General features: G+C 41.6%; 1 protein-coding gene across 1 annotated transcript in view; it reads right to left on the bottom strand.

Annotated features, from left to right (window-relative positions):
• cacna1g (calcium channel, voltage-dependent, T type, alpha 1G subunit) overlaps positions 1-18787 on the bottom strand; it is a 242460-nt gene extending 223673 nt beyond the window's left edge. Inside the window, exon 1 of the mRNA XM_078279988.1 lies at positions 18681-18787. Coding sequence (XP_078136114.1) covers positions 18681-18773 — 93 coding nt within the window. The 5' untranslated portion in view covers positions 18774-18787. The remainder of the gene's footprint in view (positions 1-18680) is intronic.
• Between the last annotated feature and the right edge of the window lie 814 nt (positions 18788-19601).

Genomic DNA, 19601 nt, shown 5'->3' with positions numbered 1-19601 from the left:
CATACAGTCCACGCAATCATGTGATTATATTTAAGCAGCCTATATCAATGATCATGTTATTATTTTCAGCAACTGACAAAAACAAGGAATACAAAAATCACAGATCTTTGGACCACCCTTTAAGTTTGTTGAGTCACACTCGCCACTGATCGTTTGCCACAGCATGCTTTGGCCGTCAATCACAGTCTGTCAATCCACACAGGAGTCTGACTGTTTACGAAGGTAAGAAACAGCCATTTAGCTTAACTGTAATCATGGACTGAATATAGAGCATAGGAAAATATACGCCAGCGTATGTTGAATAAAATTGCTTGGGCCACTGACTCCAGGCAAACTTTAAATCGTAGCTAATTGTAGGATTGTATTGTCGCTGAAATGCCAAACCAATTTGCAAGTCAATGTTAGCTAACTTTGCCAGCCAGCCCACCTAAAGTTAACTAGCTGATAGGAGAGGATTCGGCTTCTGAGATGGGACGTTTGGGAAATAGCCAAATCAGAGAGCTTTTTAGTGTAAAGTGGCTATTTGCATTAGTCCTGTTGAGTTTATTATTTGGGATCCAATCTAGTAGATTGCAGGCGTTTCTTGATTTATGAATCCAAGAGGTTAGGTGGTGCATAGTCTCGCTTTGCCAGACCCTCCTGGAGGAGCGCTGGAGGAGAGTCTGGCTACTCCACATAGCAAAGGCATATGTCACACGTCCTGCTTCCGGAACGCGGAGTAGAGAAACAGAACTTCCGGTCAACAGTCCCTTTATCCATAAGGATTTAGATTATCAGCCATAATGTCTAAACCATCCGAGGTAGACTGACCACAAGCTACGAGGTTGTGAAATGAATGTTTCTGCTCCTGTAGAAGCTAGAAGTCTGTATGAAATCAACCTTGTTTTAAGACAAACATGTTTTATTCGCGATCTTATGGAGAAAAACTACACCACCTACAATCCTAAGTGTAACAGCAACGTCTCCGATTGGTCCAACTCGCTGTTACCAATAGAAACGTTTACCGTACCCGCGAAACCGTGAACGGCTAGAGCGAGCTTCTACCATTGAAGTTTATGATAGTTTCTGTACACGGTCTTGTACCTTTTGCCTTTTTTCCGTTTTCAAAATGTGTTTTACTTTGAGAGTGTTGGTCCAGCAGTATGTATCGGGCTACGCCATTGTAAAAAGCTAACCGGAAGAACCGTATCCCCACTCAGAGATGTTCTTCCAGTCTTCAATAGTTGCGTGACATAGGCCTATTCGGGGATGGGAGGAAAACATGCTCTGGTTTATTGCCATTTCTTTAAACCAATTACAATCGTCTTGGGTGGCGCCAAGCACCGGAGAAAAGCCGCGGTGCCGCTGCAAAATAGGCTCGGAAGAAACTTGTTTTGGTGGAACGTGTACGTTTAAAAGTTATTTTAGTCTTGCAACAGAAAACTCTAGCTAGCTGGCTGGATTTACCCTACAGAGATTTGAGAAAAGGTTAACCATAGTCCTTATAAATCGACCGGAGTTTTACATGCCACCACAAAGGAAACATAAGGCAACGGCTATCCGGCCTAAATGAGTGAAATCCAGCGGATTTTCCAGCGGCAATGGAGCAATCCCGGAAGTGGAACGTCAAGGATATAGACTAGGTGCTGCAGGAATCTTGTTTTAAACAGGACTGGTAATCATTTAAAAAGTTACAATACCAGTACCAATAATGGTACCCTTAATGTCATAATGATACCGATAGAGTACTTCATTTGAAATAATCCTAACGCATTTTATGCATTGATTTTTATTAGACACCACAGTGTCAATCGTTTTGGTAGCATCTGGCACACTGACCTGAGCTGCTGTGGTAGTGGGCATTAACTTGAAGAAGACTTGCAGTGATTGGCTGCAATTGGCCTGCTAATTATGTATTTTTGTATGTATGTACTTTTCCAAATTTGCTCCCCCCATTTTAAACCATAACCAGGCACTAACCATGGCCTCATCTTTGGAGAGCATTCATGTAGTCTGTCTAGAAATCCCAACAGATTTTACACAAAATATTGGGTTGCACTGCTGTTTTCTAGGGCATACCATATATTAGATAGTTGGTTCCTCTAGCAAACACCTGCCCCAGGTTTCTCCCTAGCGTACATCGCTCCAGATGTTTTACACACCACCCATTTACTCCAAAGAGGCAGAAGAGCCTCAGAGCAGATTGTTCAGTCATGCATATAATCCCCCAAAAGAAGAAGATAAAAGAACAAACATTGTGTTCAGTGTTTGATCTAAATTAAATGTAAACTGTCTCACTGCTGGAACCAACTTGTCCATTCTATGTATGGTACAAAATACAGTGGAGACAGGTATTTTGTTGACTCGCTATCAGGTGACGATCAATCCCTGTTGATTGATCCTCACCTGATAGTCTCTTCCAATTTAGAAAGCCCAGAGCACTGTAGTCTGTGTTACTCTACTGTTGACCTTGCGAGTATGTGTTACAGACATGTGCTACCTTCATGACAAGAGGCCAAATATAAGGGGAGTTCTTACCTAGACTGGGTAAACTCAGCCCGATCTGCCGGAGATTTGATTTCGCCCTGCAGCTCAGGATGGAAACCTGTAAGTTTTTCTATCCTGCTTCCGTTACAATTTTGCGGGGACCAATCACAAACTGGCTTATCCACCTGGCGCGCTATTGCCGGGTTTAACACGATGACGATAGAGAAGCGACCAAGCAGCTTCTTGTTTACATTCAACATAGCGGCCAACGAAGCGCAGCAACCTGTTGATGCGGCTGTCGCTGCTACGTCACCCGGATCGTTGGTCTGATTGGTTGAAGGACTATCCAATTGCGTACAGAGTCATTTGAACTATGCCCGTTGATCACGCCACTTGTGCAGTAGAAAATACAGAGCAGACTCCCCAGACCAATGTTCAATCTTAAAATGTTACTTGAAGGAAAGGAATTTGTTGATCTTTGCCCATGAGAATTCAATAACAAATACCTTAGACATGGATACATTTGTTAAAATTGTTGCAAAGGGAAACAGGATACTGATGAGATAGATAGATAGATAGATTGATTCTGCCCAGTTGGATTATATATGCTGCATATATAGTTAGATTGAACTTTGAGTATCAGCATAATTAGTTGATTTAGTTGTTTTCTTTGAGTTTGAATAACACCAAATATTGGCTATGGTGAGAAGTCTCACTTGATTAGGTTTTAATTTTGTTTGAGAACTAAGCTCATCCATTGAAAATACATATTGAGTTGTAAGTAAAATTGCCCTCCACTGACTCCAATCATAGGGTAGCAGCAAACTTAGAAATGCTGCTTCACTACCTCCCAATTTCCCTGCTTCAAACTGTTCTTTATACATTAGAATATAATTAAATATTAAAACAACCACTTTATGTATCCCCATGGGGAAATGAATCTTCTGCATTTATCCAAACACCCTATTTACAAACACACGTAGCCATGGAATGGAATTGCATCTGATCTTGACTCTGACAACCCTCCAGTTGCCAGCTGTCATTTTGCCAGGGATTCAAACCAGCAACCTCCGGGCTACTCCGCTTCTCTAACCTCTGGGCAACCCAAATCGCACCACCATTTTGTTTCTACCAGCCCACTGTAATATAGCAGGTTAAAATCGGCCCTGAACTTTACAATGCAACCATAAAGCTTTAGGTCTACTAAAATGTAAAGAGATGTATTTAAGGTAGAGCAACAAAATAAAAACTTCATTCAGGGCTAGCTGCAAATTGAACTTTGAGTGAATTGGAAGTGTTGGCAAAGACAAAGAAATAAAGTTAGACTGAGCTTTGCCAAGCCTTTTAAAAGCTATGTTTCCAAATCTTGTAGTCACTGTAAGGTTGCCAGGGAACCAGCAGAGACAACAGGAAGTAACTGTGACGTGCCACTGTTCAGCAAGTTACAGTTTATAACTCTCCCTTAAACCACAGCTTGTTGTTTTTGCAAATTTTTTTTTTTAGCTTTAGGTAGATGTATTGCTGACTTTGGACAGAGCTAGCTGTTTTCCCCTGCTTCCAGTCTGTATGCTAAGCTACGCTAATCGCCTGATGAGCCACATGCGAGTGGTACTGATCTTCTCTTGTCGTCTCTCAGAAAAAAAAACTTATATTTCCTCAAAATGTCAAACTATCTTTTTTTACTTTTAACAATTTTTGCTTGTTGCTACAATATGTTACGTTCAATATTTTTCTGTAGTGCATGTTTAAATGTTTTTTTGTAATGCAAGCGATAAATAGATAATCACTGTAAAGTATGTATGAATGGTTTCTGTCTGGAGAAAAGGACCTATTGGACCAACAGCCCTTGTTAGTAATCAGCTTTTCGAAAGGCACGGCACACTGGACCTTGCATGATAGATAGACAACAGGGCACGTCAGTCTGTTGGGAAAATAACAAGAAAGTCCAACTATTGACAGGTGTTACGGTCCAAGATGCACAGCTGAGAGAGGACTAGCGTTGTGTGAAATGAAGGAGCAGAAATATGCTGAGCATAAAATGACTGCATTGCTCGCTCCTCTAATACTCCATCCTATCTATCTCTGTTCTCTTTTGCTTGATGATGGAGCCATTCCTCTTTCTCTGCTGCAGAGTAATTACTCATCTATTTTGCATTAGCTAAAGACTGCATGCCAGCAGAGCTCATCATACTGTATAAGAATCCCCTTTAAGACTCAGAGTGATATGGACCATATATTTACTGTCACACACACACACACACACACACACACACACACACAACCTTCAGTACACACACACATCTGCACACTGATACATACAGTACATGCATACTTTAGCACATACAACATGGGACCAAGCCTTTAGGGACTCTTGATGAATTGACACTGAGCTGATGTCAGCCAGCTTAACCTTCCATGCTGTTCTCATTTCAAACATGCACACAAATACACATGCAAACACACTCTACGGACAGCTGGGTTTCAAAATGAATCGAAGTCAACAGGACATGTTGGCTTGAGGCATTCCCACTGGAGCGTACTGGTGTGGCAGCACGTCGTAATACAGCGTCTGCAATCTCGATATTGATTCCGCGAAACTACATCATTGTCTGAAGCACGTTGCATGATCCTGATGAACAAGGATTGGATTTCATATCCAAACATACACCAATCACAGGCTAAGATCTCCAGGGTTTCCTGACACTGATGACACCACGTTGAGTTTTTACCAAAATGGAAATGTGTGATTTCACTGTCATGATGGTTCACTGGCTGTACATCCATGTGGAGACCAGAGAAGCAGAACACAAGCCTGCCTCTGAGGTTCATAGACACAAATGACCTGTGCTTAACGGCTCACTGCTCTCGCACTTCCAAATTTCTTCCCTCCACTGCGTTCTCTCCCTGTGAGAAGATTTACACAGGGACAGAATTTTTGAACTCCGTTGGATATTTTCTGCAACTTTTGGAATGTCCCCAAAGAATGAGACTTTCACATTATGTGAAAACAAAACAAAAAAGTTAATTATAATATCATCCAGCCTAATCCCTGTTCAGACACGCCTTATGAAATTGGCTTTCATTCAGCATGACAGTCACAAAAGGGTGAAATTGGCCAACAACTGACAACACTGAACTCGTGGTGAGTCAATCCAATCTAAAACTCTTTGAAATAGTGAGGGATGAATATGCAAAATTACGGTTGAAGCAAAATTAAGTGGTGAATCAGATAATATAAGGGATGGTAATGCAATATTCTTTGGACAACTGAAACCCCTATAATGGGAATATCATAACTCACATACAGTTTAAAAGGGCCAACTTTTTATTCAGGTTTCGCCTGCTTCGTTGCTATTGCTTATTGTGCTCATTGCTGCCATGGTATTGCACTGCGTCTCTCCGAGATCATTTGTCAATGAAACAGTGTTGGCAGTACTGTAAAGTCTTTGAGTCTTTTGATTGTGTGTAGGTGGTCTGCTCATCCTTCTATATTTATTCTAAACAAACCACTGTTGCTGCTGCTAGAAATGGAAAAGCCTTCACTTCCTGTGCACCAGACGAACCCTGTAAGGACTTAACAGACGCACACTGTTTATAACAAGCAAATTTCAAAGCTTTGTACCACAAATTGTGGGTGCAGGTACTACTACTACTAAGCAACTATTAAGTAACAAAGTGGCAAAAATGTGAAAGTATTTGTATACATCTAAATATTGCACATTATAGGAATTTCTCACAGTAGACATTTAACTTGTCATAGCAGGAAGAGCACATATGTACTAATAACATGTGGCTCATTCTATACAAATGTCTCAGTAAGCCATGACAGTGTGCACATGCACACTACCAGGACCCTGAAACTGAAGCAGCTAAATGGAATTCAGACATTATAAATTGTACATGCTATCAGTTAGCTACACTTTCTATATTAATCATGCCCTATTGCTAACCATTCCCTCAAATTTAGACTCCAACATGCTGTAGCTTCATAATAATAATAGAGTACATTTATTATATAGTGTATACAAGTCACTGATAGGATAGTTTAGTAAATGTACCTAAACACTTACTGAAACTTGTCTTTAGCTGTTAAATGTCCAACTTTTCTCACTAGCTACACGCGAACTTGTTTGGTAAACTCAAAGTGGCTAACGGCTAATGCTATTTTCACTGCATAGTACGTCTGTGGTCTACTTAACTCGCTCTTTCTTGGTTTTCCATTAGCAAAAGTTTTGGACTCTTTGTGGACAATTTTGAAATAGCCAAGTTACGGTCGATAGCGACCACTATTTTTCATTTACTTACCCCAGATTTTATAAAATGGCAGCCCGTAAACCTACGCCGTACACACTACACTGTACAATTGATGAAACGCAGACGGTCCTCTGTTTTGTTGCAGATGAAAGGATCCAGCGAGTCTCCCGTTGAAGACGATATTACGGCAGTATCAAGTGGTGGCGATTTGCCGATCAGCTAAATAGATAATTAGAGAAAGGATCTGGTACCAAAAGTGAGTTGAGTCGAGTCGAGCAGAGCAGTATACACAGTAAAACAAAAAAGTAGCAGTAGACACTACTTTTTAATAGAAATCCCACAATGCAATGTTTTGCCTTTGATGTGAAATTTACATTTATGTGTCTGGCTGAAAAGGTGGCAAACCATCATCCCAATCCATGCTTTAAGACATCCCTGCCCTGGAGTAAACCTACAGGTGATGTCATAGACTGTACAGTCCACAGTATGAATACCAGCACTGACAATACTGGCCAGAACCAGAGGCAGCTGTCCAGGTTCTTTTCATTTTTTCATTTTAGACACATCTACAATTTTGTTTCCATACAAGTCAACTTTTATGCCAATGAAGAAAAAGAAATAATGGGATGCTAACTTATGTCTTCGGCTTTCTGCCACTCGTATCCTCTCCCCCACTCTTGTCTCGCTGCATTAACAGCTGGATGGGATTCCTGCTGTATGTGAGCTACTGGCATTCCTTCTCTTCCTCCTCCTCCTCCTCCTCCGGTCTACCACTAACTTCCATCTCTCTCATCTTTATTTTCCCCTTATCTTTTTCTCCCACTGCCTCCCTATATCTCCCAAGGAAGGCTTATCACTCCCCCATTACTGTGATTACGTCGGCTGCAGTATTTCACTGTGTGCACAGCTACAGTCTGAGTGTGTGTGGGGTACATTTGCTTGTCTGCATGCTCATATGTATACGGTATGTGTCATTTTGATGTGCTTGCTTATAATAATTTGGACTTGACTGTATATAGCCTGTGTGTGTGTGTGTGTGTGTGTCTGTTTTTGTGTGTCTGTCTTTCACAAAATATTACACTGTATGGACACACATAAAGCCGATCCGTTCTTACTCCCAACTCGTCACATACTGACGCTTGGTCAGTGGCCCTCAGCATCAGATACTGACACACAATGCACCCTTTAGCGTCTGTATGGGATGTACCGGGCTGAGCAGCAGCTCGATCGCAGCGCTTTAAGATGACGTAGTATGAAAAGAGATAAGGGTAGCAGTATTATAAAAGACATAAGGAGGCAGGTTGGGGTGTTGCATAGGTCAAACAACACAGGACATTCACCCAGAAGCCTGGGGTTCGTGTGCTGTTCGTCCCGTGTGTCACTTAAATGTACATTGTCTAACCCCACCCGTGATCTTTCCCTAACCCTAGTCTTTATCGACGACGTGTCATTTAAGGGATAGTTCTGGTGTCTGATGTCCCTCACCTTCCGCTTTCTTTGTATTGGCATTCCAAACTCCAGTCGATTCGGGAAACATCTTCTGAGCTAGAACCGACAATCAAGTTATATATAGCTTTTTTTTGAGTAAAATTCTCATTACACACTCGGCAGCCATTTTAAATCCACCGAATGTTATGTTCCAACAAAACAAGTTCCTTCCCAAGGCTATTTTGCAGAGGCACCATACCTGCGTGCAGTGCTTAGCGCCGCCCAAGATGATTGCGATTGGTTTAAATAAATGCCAATCAACCAGCGCACATTTTTCTCCTATCCAGGAATGTTGTGTGGACTAGCCAGACCCTCCTCTGCAGCGCTGTGGAGATAGGTCTGGCAATGCGAGACTATCCTAAACCTAAGTGGTTTTACCCTGCACGTTGAAAAATGATGTCAAGGGGTCCCGACCCAAAGTGTCAAAAAGTGACACCAAGGCATCAAGACAGTATTTGACAAGGTGGGCGTATTGATCATACAGCTTCTTTCTCTCCCTCTCTGAATTGTGTATGTAGGCTTGCTTGTACCTCTCAGCCTAAACAGTGACAGCCCACACAGCCCTGTGTGTGTGTGTGTGTGTGTGTGTGTGTGTGAACGCCCATGTTACTTCTCACATTGCCTGAGAACAAGTGTAAACACACGTGTCTGCCAGGCGCACAACAGACATCAGCAAGCTTTATCGCGTGTTATCAATGCGTCAAGCGACCAAGCCAACATTACCCGCTCTCTCATCACCTCCTGAACGGAGCCTTTATGTTCTGCACTTAATCACTAACGCTGAGTGCACTTAAAACACTCCCTAATGAATTGACACGACTCGCTCCAAATCCTCAAGCGTCGAAGCAGTTATTATGGATACAGTATTGTACAGTATACGTGTAAAGTGACACAGCCCTTGACGAACAATCAAGATCTGCAGATCAGAAACATTCCTGCACATGATTTAAATATTTCCATGTGTTATGGGACATGAGCACAGGCTGTTGTGGTTAAATAATCAGCAGCCATACAATGCAGGGGGACATGTTGGCAGGAGGTCTGTCTTTCAATAAGGAGGAAGTCCACAGCAAGTATCCACCGTGCTGAAGTGTCCTTCAGCAAGTCCCTGAAAGTCTACCAGCTCCTTGTCTGTGCTGCAGCTGACCCTGACCTCTGATCTCCATATAGGTTGTAAGCCGGAATTCATTTCCCAGGCAATAACGTATAATGAAAGTATAATGACATCTGTGCATTTCAGCAGGGAGGTCCTTGTGGCCATTCAAGTCAATGCTTGATATTCTACCACCCGTGCCACGGCGCGTCCCAGAAGCGTGCGCTAAGCCGGCTCTCCGCTCCGCTAAAGATACTCGCCAGTTCTATATTCACGCTAGCCGCGGGGCGTTTGGACATCTGTGCAGGAAAAACAGCGAAAGCATCCAGTCAATTTACCAAAAGACACCCCCCAATATTGTATACGTCTCCTCTACAACACCATGGGTGACGAGAGATTCATCTTGGACGTGGAAAAACATAATACTACACCACAGGTCCTTGAGTGCTTAGAGTGGAACGTAGATACTAGCTTAATAAACACGTGATTATTCTTTCAAGTACTTACGTAGAGACAATACAATCTGCGAGTCGGGCAGACAGGCCGCTCCACTTCTGAGACTCTCCCGGTGTGGTATGGCACGTGGCGGAGGACGGAACATAACCGCGGCACAGCCAGAACACAGCACACGCGCGCCAAGTCGAAAATCAAGTGGTAGAGTGGTCGTCTACCAATTGGTGGTTCGATCCCCTGCAGCCTACATGTCGAAGTGTCCTTAGGCAAGACACTGAACCCTGAAATGCTCCCAATGCTGCGCCATCGGTGTGTGAATGTGTATGAATGTTTGACTGAATGTTTGTCTGATGAGCAGGCGGCACCTTGTATGGCAGCCTCAGCCACCAGTGTATGAATGAATGTGTGTCTGAATGGTGAATGGTGCCTATGGTAAAGTGCTTTGAGTAGTCTTTAAGAGCAGAAGAGCACTATATAAATGCAGTACATTTACATTTGTTTGTTATAGTTTTATTTTCGAGCTTGAGCAATTAGTCAATTTATTGAAAAGTAAATGGACGGACAACTAATTTGATGATCGACTATTCGTTATTCTTTTCATCTATTAGGCAGAAATGCCCATCGTTTTAAGTCCAACTCCTGAATTTCTCAGATTTTCTGTTTCTTTTCCCTATTCTATAGTAAACTTTGTATTTTTAGGCGTTTTTAGATGTTGTTTGTAGAGAAAAAGCAACCTGATTACATCAACTTGGGTCAGGAAATTGTGATGGGCATTTTTCACTAACTAATTAGCTAATAGACTCAAATCTATCGATTAATGGAGAAAATGAACCACAGATTAACCCCAAATAAAAATATTAGCAATTATCAATTGCAGCCTTACATTTATTTATTTTTTTAACAAAGAAAAAAATCAATAATTTGGAAAGCTAGCATAGCTGTAGATGGTTGATTCGTTTAAGAATAGTGTTCTATAAGATTTAAAAAAAATTAAGTTGCTACATTGCAAAAATCCTTTTGGCTTGTGTTTTTTCCTTTCTATTTGGGAATAATGCCTTTAGAAATGTTGGTAATCCATTTAGCTATGCTTAATAAGGTGTATATAAAAAGATTTTAGGGCCAAATCCTATGCAACTCTTTTCCAGAAGGTGATTGGTCAATGGTAGACAATGTCTCTCAGAGCCCAACTAATGAAGCCTGAATCCAGAAAGAATCTCTCTCCTGGTGTCCGTCCCTGCATGCGTCCCTACTTTAATAAAGGGCATCTTAACAGATAGGAAGTTGTGTATATCTTCTTCTTGGCTGAAACAGGTGCCATCAATTCTGCAAAAACATTTCCCTGCAACCTTTCCGAAAAATAAATCTCAGCCACTATGTATGCTAATTCTGCCTGTCAGAAATCCAAATGCTATTATCACGGGGGTCAGATGCTTTCATCACATGAACACACACACACACACACACACAGTTGCACTGTGCAGGCAGGCGGACAGCCACACGTGCCGATGGAGGCTCTGTGTGCCTCATGTAGTGAGGACAATAGAGAAGGCTAACTGTAATCTGCCATTCACTTGAGATGCACTCCTCTTAGGTGGAGTGAGATAATATTGTGAGCGAGACTTTTTAGCTCTATTAGACCATTTATAGAAACCAGGGTAAATGCATGCAGACATAAGATCTGACGTCTCTTCAGCCTCACATTTATGCTAGGCTGTTAGGGTTAACCTGTGTCCGTGTGTGTGTGTGTGTGTGTGTGTGTGTCTGTCCGTGTGTGTCTGTTTTTCAATCAGTCTTAAAAGCTCCTACAGTAGTTACATAGTACACAGTAGCAAAAGCACTCTGGCTCCGCACAAATATTAGAAGCCCTAATCTCAGCCATAGACTGTAAAAATAATGGATTTAGCAGCAGTGAAGTCATCCATTGGTTTGTGGACTACAGTTTTGAAGCCTTGAGTTTGGCAATTAGGCCATCTTGGTTTTTTGAAACCGGACATGACGAATTTTGGATGAGAGGTTGGCGCTGGAGAGGATTATGCAGCTAAGCCGGTGTCTTCTATGGTTGTAATGGCGCTGCGCTACGCTAAACTCTGAAAGAGGGAAAGTTGCTGATTTTCTGCCGGCAGATGCAAGTTATCCAGCAGGGTACTGGAGCCATTCAGCTGCATGTACAACAGTCAGAGATACAGAGATACAGGCCACTCTCATTCAGGACTAAGAAAGCCATGTTGAGTTGCATGCCTACATCCATCAGACTCATGAATAGCTGATTTATTTATTTATTTATTCATGTATTTATTTGAATCAATACATGATCATTTTTTAACATTATTTAAATGTTTTTATTGCCTATTTTTCATACTTTATGTATTTTGCTTTGCAAGTTTTTACCTTCTGACTGCTGGTATGTGATGTGTGTTGTATATTGTGTTGTGTAATCTGTACATGTGAACTGTGCCACCGTGTGCAATGTGAACTGTGTTGTGTTGTTGGGTATGGATTATACACTCACTGATGCTCTGCACAAATGAAGTTCCTAACGGATAGATAATGTTCCATCCATCCATCCATCTTCGTCCGCTTATCCGGTATCGGGTCGCGGGGGTAGCAGCTCCAGCAGATAATGTTAGTTTCTTGAATTGAATATCACAGAAAATCAAGGCAAACAGGCAAACCTTCTGTTAAGTTACCAGCTAACGCTGGCGCTAGCTAGCATCCTTGGTTGGCAAGGTGCTACCCAACGCTGAACAAGGCATTTTTAGGAGACCAAAATGTTTCAATTAAGTTTGATGAAGTGAAAACACACGGTGAGAGGGCCAAAGTGTAGCAGTGTGTAACAGCATTCCAAAAAAACAAGTTCACGTCTATTTTAATGTACACAGTGCCTCGGTTAGCAATGCTAAGCCTCTACCATGATTGACAGGGAGAAGTGTAACCACGCCCTAAAGCATACCCTGCTTTATTGTCTATTTTAAAATAAATGAAACCATAATTTACAAAATGAACATCATGCTGTATTGGAAGACTTGAAACTAGCGATTGAGTCCATAAAGTCATTATCAAAATATTTGCCTAGGTAATAAATTGAATGAGAAGTAGGGTCATTTTGGCGTAGACTTCTATACAAGCCAACATCCTTTTGCATCCAGTAGAGTTGCCCCCTGCTGTAAATTAGATAGAATACAGGTTTAAGGCATTTCCGCATTGGCTTCAGGTTTCAGTGCCAGAAGCTCCGTTCATTATCCTTTACAGTCTATGATCTCAGCAAGGAATTCAAATCCATGGCATCTGCCTGCCAACTCCTCTCCCTCCTTCCTTCTTTCTCTCTTCTGTCTTCTTTCTGTGTATCTTTCTGTAACCCAGCGTTCCCATTGTATTGCCAATGATTTAAGTTGCTTTCCACGGACATCCTTTTGTACTGTAGCTGTCGGGGGACGATGGAAGGTTAAGTGTGTTTTGTAGAATTCAGAGCAGTATGTGTTCCATTGAAATTTCTCTTTCAGGAAAAAAAGAGACAATCTTTAACATTACAGCTGATACATTATAGCCAGAGTTTGACATTTCTTTGAAACTACTCCAATCGGGTAAATCATCCTTTATCCCTTATTTTTTCACTCTTATACGGAGGGCTTTCTGATGTTTGTACCTCATCTACAGTCTGTTGAGGTTTGTTTATCTGGGATAAAGTGTTAGAAGGGGGATAAACCACAGATAAGTAAAACAGTGATACTCTTTTTTGCTTGCTGCAGACATACTGTAGACAATGTTAAGGTGTATGGAGCCGGAAGGATACAGTTTAGCACATCATATATATATTGGTACAAGAAAGTGCAGTACAGAAATGCAAATATATATGTAATTTAGACATAGTTTTGCCATTACATAGCTTTTCCATCACCAAGTTTTTACAGATTACCTTTAGGGAGGCATAAATGTCTGTAGTGACAACAATTGGATGGCAATAGTTGTCGAGACAATATGCACTGAAATCCACAAATGTCAAACTGCTGGTGGCAGAAAAGTTAGGGGATCACCAAAGTCATTAGGATTCATCGTCTGGGGACCATGAATGTGTGTACAACATTTCATTACTGTGATTGCTGAGATTGTGTGGACCAAAGTAATGGACTGACTGACCACCTGACAGACAGACATTGCTAGAGTAACGGTTGATTGAATGAAAACTTTCGATATTATCCAACCATGATGTAATAAAGCTGATAACAAGTTAATTTAAAGCTATAGTGCGTAGTTTCTGTCGCCCCCATGAGGAATTCTAAGCAATGACAACAACACTGTTGTTGCATCCACATGACACAAGCCTTCCGTAATCGCACACCACCCCCACCCCTCCTCCAAGCAGTTACTTGTTGCCAAGGAGGACGAGGAGGATTAAAAAAAACATGATGGACTCTTCAGAAGAGGTAATTATCTTCACTCGAGTTTCTGCGTGCGAAAGTTTCCTGATGACACCATTTTCTAAACATAACCATACTGAGAAATACAGAGAGAGTTTTGTGAAGCTGATAGTCTTAACTTTGTAGCAACTCATTTGGCAATGGCTTGAATGTAATGGACGTTACACACTAAAGCTTTAAAGTGACTTCCGAGTGTCATTAAAACAAATTGTAAATAATTCCACATGGTAACCTTTCAACAATGCTGACACATGAAGCGTGGGTCATCTTTTTCTCTACCCTGCAGCTACACAGTGGCCTGTGACCATTACAGTAGCCATTAGCTTTGTCAGGAGATGAGAGCTCGTTTAGCCCGCATCACAGAGGAGAGCTATGGAGAGGCCTGGCAGACCTTCATCATTAGCCTGATGCTAGCAGGGCTATGCTAAGCACAGGCCTGATCTGAGAGTGCAGGCACTAAATGAGTTTTCTGGGATATTAGCCCTCGGGTCCACACAAGGAAGATAATTGCGGATATTTTCGGATCATAACATATAACCTTATCAAATGTCCTTGTTTGTTGTTTTAGTTTGTTTTTTACCATCTTACCACTTAAAGGGATAGTTTGAGGTACTTCTCCATAGATACATAAAAATGAGGCCAAATGTGTCCTGACCCAGAGCGTCAAAAGGTTCCACCAAGGGTCCCGACCAAACGCGTTGGAAAATGAGGCCTAAGAGGTACCCAGAGCATCAAATATCGTCGCAGATGGGATTATATTGGAATTAGTCGAAAGCCCTCTTCGTCTGACTGAGACACTAAAAGAGACTTTTTTGTGTCAGTAACTAACACCAAAAGCACCTGACCAGGCGTCGGTTTTAGTTGAGACTCTGTGCTGCACACAGAATAAACACTAAATTAAACCATTTTCACCATATGGCCTATTCTTCTGTTACCACTATTCTGTGTTATCAAAATCAATTTGAAAATCTGGTAAATATTTGACCTGAGGAGGTTGTAAAATCAAACCAAACTCTCATTAAAAAAAGTAAAAGATGAGGAGAGACTGAGGCAACAGCGTAGACAGAGATGTGAGAGAATGGAAATGGAGAGAAAACTGGAAAGACAGTATGTTCCAGACAGTGTGAGACGGATCAAAGACAGACAAGAGCATGAAATTGTTTGGTTTATGTGCCTTTACGATCTCTTAACATATCGGTGCGGACAGCAATGGGGAGATTGAAATGGAGGAAGCGAGGAATTAATGAGAATGCATTTAACCTCTAGGCTGTACATTCATCTGCGCTCCGGAGAGAAGACCCACTGAATTAAATCACATCTCATATCCCTGAGCAGAGCGACGGAGGCAGTTGATAGGCTCGGGCTGCCCAGCAACAGCAGCCTCAAACTCTTGGCTCTTCGTGTTTCTTTTTTCAACTCAAACCATCCTACAGTTAGGGCTGGGTATTGTTGAAAAATGTTCGATACTGCTACCGATGCCAATACCGAGAATTCGATACCGGTTCCTCAACGTTACCATTTACTAAACCAATTTTATTAAATCCCTTTTAACAAAAAGAAATTACAACATTACACATTAATCCTGCCTGTCTTAATGACATGTAATGTAAGACAGCCAATCACAAGCATTATTAGATCTTGGTAGAAACATGCCGCATGCTTATTGGCTCACTGATGCTGATGAGATTGGGGACTGCCCATTTATCTGACGCTCCATTGTTCCAACCTCTCAATAACCCAAAAAATTCCCTTTGGTCCTACAGCCCACTAGTCCCACGTCCCTTTGTCGAATCCCACTATGGCCACGCCAAGAATCGCCCTACGAAGCAGCTCGATTGGTTGGGGTTAGGCATTTGACCTTGAGTGGTTAGGATAGTCGATTGGTCAGGGGATAGGACCTGTACAAATGAGGTTATGTTACCTTGCGTAAGCATGGACGCCTGGCCAATAAATGCTATTGAAGGGCGGGTCTTGGCGTGGCCATAGTGGATGTTGGACTAGTGGGTTGTAGGACCAAAGGGAATTTTTCGGGTTTGTGAGAGGTCGGAACAATGGAGAGTCAGAGAAATGACATGGCACCGATTTACTCCTATTGAAATTTGGTATTGAATGACGAGGCATTTTTCGATACTCGATACTATAGAGGCAATCTGGTCGGTGCCTAAAATGTTTTGAATTCGGTACCCAGCCCTACCTACACTATTCTCCAAATTCAGCTTTCATTTTTTTTCTTTGTTACTCTTCATTCTTCTCCTTTCCTTTCCATTATTTCTTCCTTTTCTTTCCCTATCCCCTGCTTTACTTTTCACTGTTTTCCTCTCTCTTCTTCTTTCTTTTCCTACGATCTTCTCTTACTTTCCTTTCTGTCCCTGCTCTTCCATTTCCTTTCTTTTTTCTCTCAAATGTAATGTTTTAGATTTCATAAGAGAAAAATGATGTGTATGCATCCATTTTAAGAGGAATTGAAAGTATGATTACTTCCTTCAGAAGATGCTTTGGATCAGTAAATGTCTTACCCAATTCATGGACTTCCATTCCAGAAAGCATATACTTGGATTAGGGCTCTATTTTTTAAATGATAGATATCTCATTTTGAAATGAAGCTGCTCAATTTCACTGAGTCAGTGGACAAGAAAATAAGAGGACTTTGTTCTGATTCAATCTATTTAGAACCACTTTGCAAGCACTTTATCCCGTCACTGCAGAAGATGTACGGTGCCAGATAACACGGATCCATTCGACTGCGTCCCAGTCCGCCTCATTCCCCTCATCCGACTTAGAACAAAATGGGTTTTCTATCCTCTGTGTTTTACAACAAGAACAACAATGCCTCCTCCATTAGCGTTTGTTAGGTTAAAGGAGGTCCATAAATTAATGGAAACGCCTCCACACAATGTTGTTGTTTATTTTCCCATCTGAGATAATGCAAATGGAGGGCAGTGCAAAGGCCAGATATGATGGAAAATATTGTTTCAGTATGAGAGGCATTGGTTTAGAAAATTGGACCCATACCTCTCAGAGTTCATGCACTTAATCATCTGTTTCAACATGTTTGAATAATCTGCCATAAGGTTTTATCTTGCTGTAATGTCTGATGTTTCCCAGCCGTTGCTCTCTGCATTTGTTGTCCTTATCAAAAAGTGTCACATTCATGTAGGTGAATGTTATATTTCTAATGTGTGTTTTCATTCCTCTTCATGCTCGTCCCACTGGAAGGCCTTTCAGTCGGTTGTACTTGTCTTATTGAATAAAGATCGAGGAAGATAATTGACTGCTGGTGATGAATGTGCAATGAAAACTGTGGCTGTCAAGTTTAAAAGATGTAGACATTTCCCAGGCAGGGAGGGCCTCACAAAAAGATGTAATTGACTTGCATTATGGGGAATGTAGGATCCATCATTTTTGGATCTTGTCCCCGAGACAACAAGTAAGACTATGGGTTGGCTTTTGCTTAAGAAGTAGTTCTTCCAACGTGTTGTCTGACCACATTTAGAATCAAGTGTTTATCTCACGCTACCAGAAATTAACTAGTCGATACTAATACCAGTGAAATTTCACTATTGTCGATACCCAATTCGATACCATGCTAAAAACACAAAAACACAACAAAAAAATCCCACGTATTCCTCTATGACGTGTATTTTAGGATAAGGATAACGAGGCTAACACTTAGGCAGGCGGTGTGGCGAGGGGTTAGGGACACTCATGTTTTCAATCTCTTTTTTCAGTAAGTGGTGTGCGTAAGTGCAAAAATACACGCATAGGTATCATGATATTCTGAAAATAATGGACTTAGTTCAACGCATTCTCATGATATCATAACAAAAGTTATACACAACAATTGGTATGATATCCTACCAAAAAAGCGACCTCTGGCATGTCACGTGCCAACCAGGCACATGACAGGTAACTTTAGCTGTCTTTACGGTCAATTTTAGCCGAGAAACTGTTACTGGGAACCGCGTCGTATGGTAATGGTAGTCGATTTAGAGGCCAATGCAGTTGAGTTTAGCCGACAAAAAGTTAACTTCATGCAAAGATGAAAGTTAAGTTTAAGCACCAAAACGACTTAAAAACAAGTAAAGATAAAAAAAAGAAAAAAAGATTGTGGTTAGGATTACATAAACGAGACACAAACCCTCGTTTCCTCGGTGTGTTTTCCCCTTAATTTCTTCCGGGACACGAACTTCGCTCCTCAGCTTAAAAGCCCTGTGTTTTAGTACCCATCCACCCCGACTTCATCCCTACACGGACCAGAGCGTTCCTATACAGCAGCAGTCAATGTGGTGCATGCAGCAATAAGTAAGTGGAATACATACAATACATATTACAGTGCTTTACTTTTCCTAGCTGTATGAGAACAGCCTGGTTACATATCCCCCCTGGGTACATATCCCCACTGCTGGAAAATAAGTATTTCATTCTGCTCCTGTTCTGCTTGGATTTTCCATATTGAACATGGTGTGGAAAGAAAATAAATTCAATAAATAACAATCCATTAACTGACTTACCTGCAGGATCTTGCACCTCTCAGAGTCGCAGACGATGTCCTCGCAGGGATGAAACATGCCCAGTGTCACACAGTTCAGCAGGATCACCAGCATGGACGCTCGCTCGAACCACGTAGAGAAGAACAGTTAAGGAATGTAACAAAGACAGATGATAACAGCTGGCAACAAACAAAGAAGATAAGCATTTCTCTCGGCTCCCTCCAGTGACCTCATTATCCTATTCAAATGTAAAAACTCCTCTGACAGAGGGATGCACGTTTATCTCTTTCACTCCAACTGACTATCAAAAAAGGTTTTTGAGAGGAAAAAGGAGCCACAGAGGAATCTGGGGAATGGGGAAGCCCACATGTGGCTGTTCTGAGTGGCAGTCGGCGCTCCCATTTCACCCTTTTTACCAAAGATCTGTTTGCAAGGCGTGTTGTTATATAATAATACAATATACAAAATTATATTATACAAAATAAATAAATTTAAAAAAAAAGAACAGAGGCAGATGCTGAGAGTCTGGGAGGCTGAATGAGAGGATTGTTTCAGAGTTACTTAATGTGAAGACATCTTGATGCATAGCGCATGCATTTTATTGACCACAGGGTCGAAGTGGGCATTCCTAACGTGGTTAGGTTAATACAAGCCTAAGCTATGTGACTCCAATCAATGATGGGACCAAACAGAAACACACAGACACACACACACACACACACACACACACACACACACATTAATGATCGCTGCTGCATCCAGCCTAGTTAACAGTGAGAATAGTTTGTCAACCAAGTGTGTGTGTGTGTGTGTCTGTGTGTGTGTGTGTGTGTGTGTGTGTGTGTGTGTGTGTGTGTGTGTTAAAAAGAAAACTTTCATCTGTGAATGTGTGTATGTGTGTGTAAAAGGGTGCACACAGGCTGTGAGGACAAACGACCTGTC

Source organism: Sander vitreus, chromosome 21 (assembly GCF_031162955.1).
Source record: "Sander vitreus isolate 19-12246 chromosome 21, sanVit1, whole genome shotgun sequence".
Lineage (NCBI taxonomy): Eukaryota > Metazoa > Chordata > Actinopteri > Perciformes > Percidae > Sander > Sander vitreus.
This window is presented reverse-complemented; position numbering and strand designations above follow the sequence as displayed.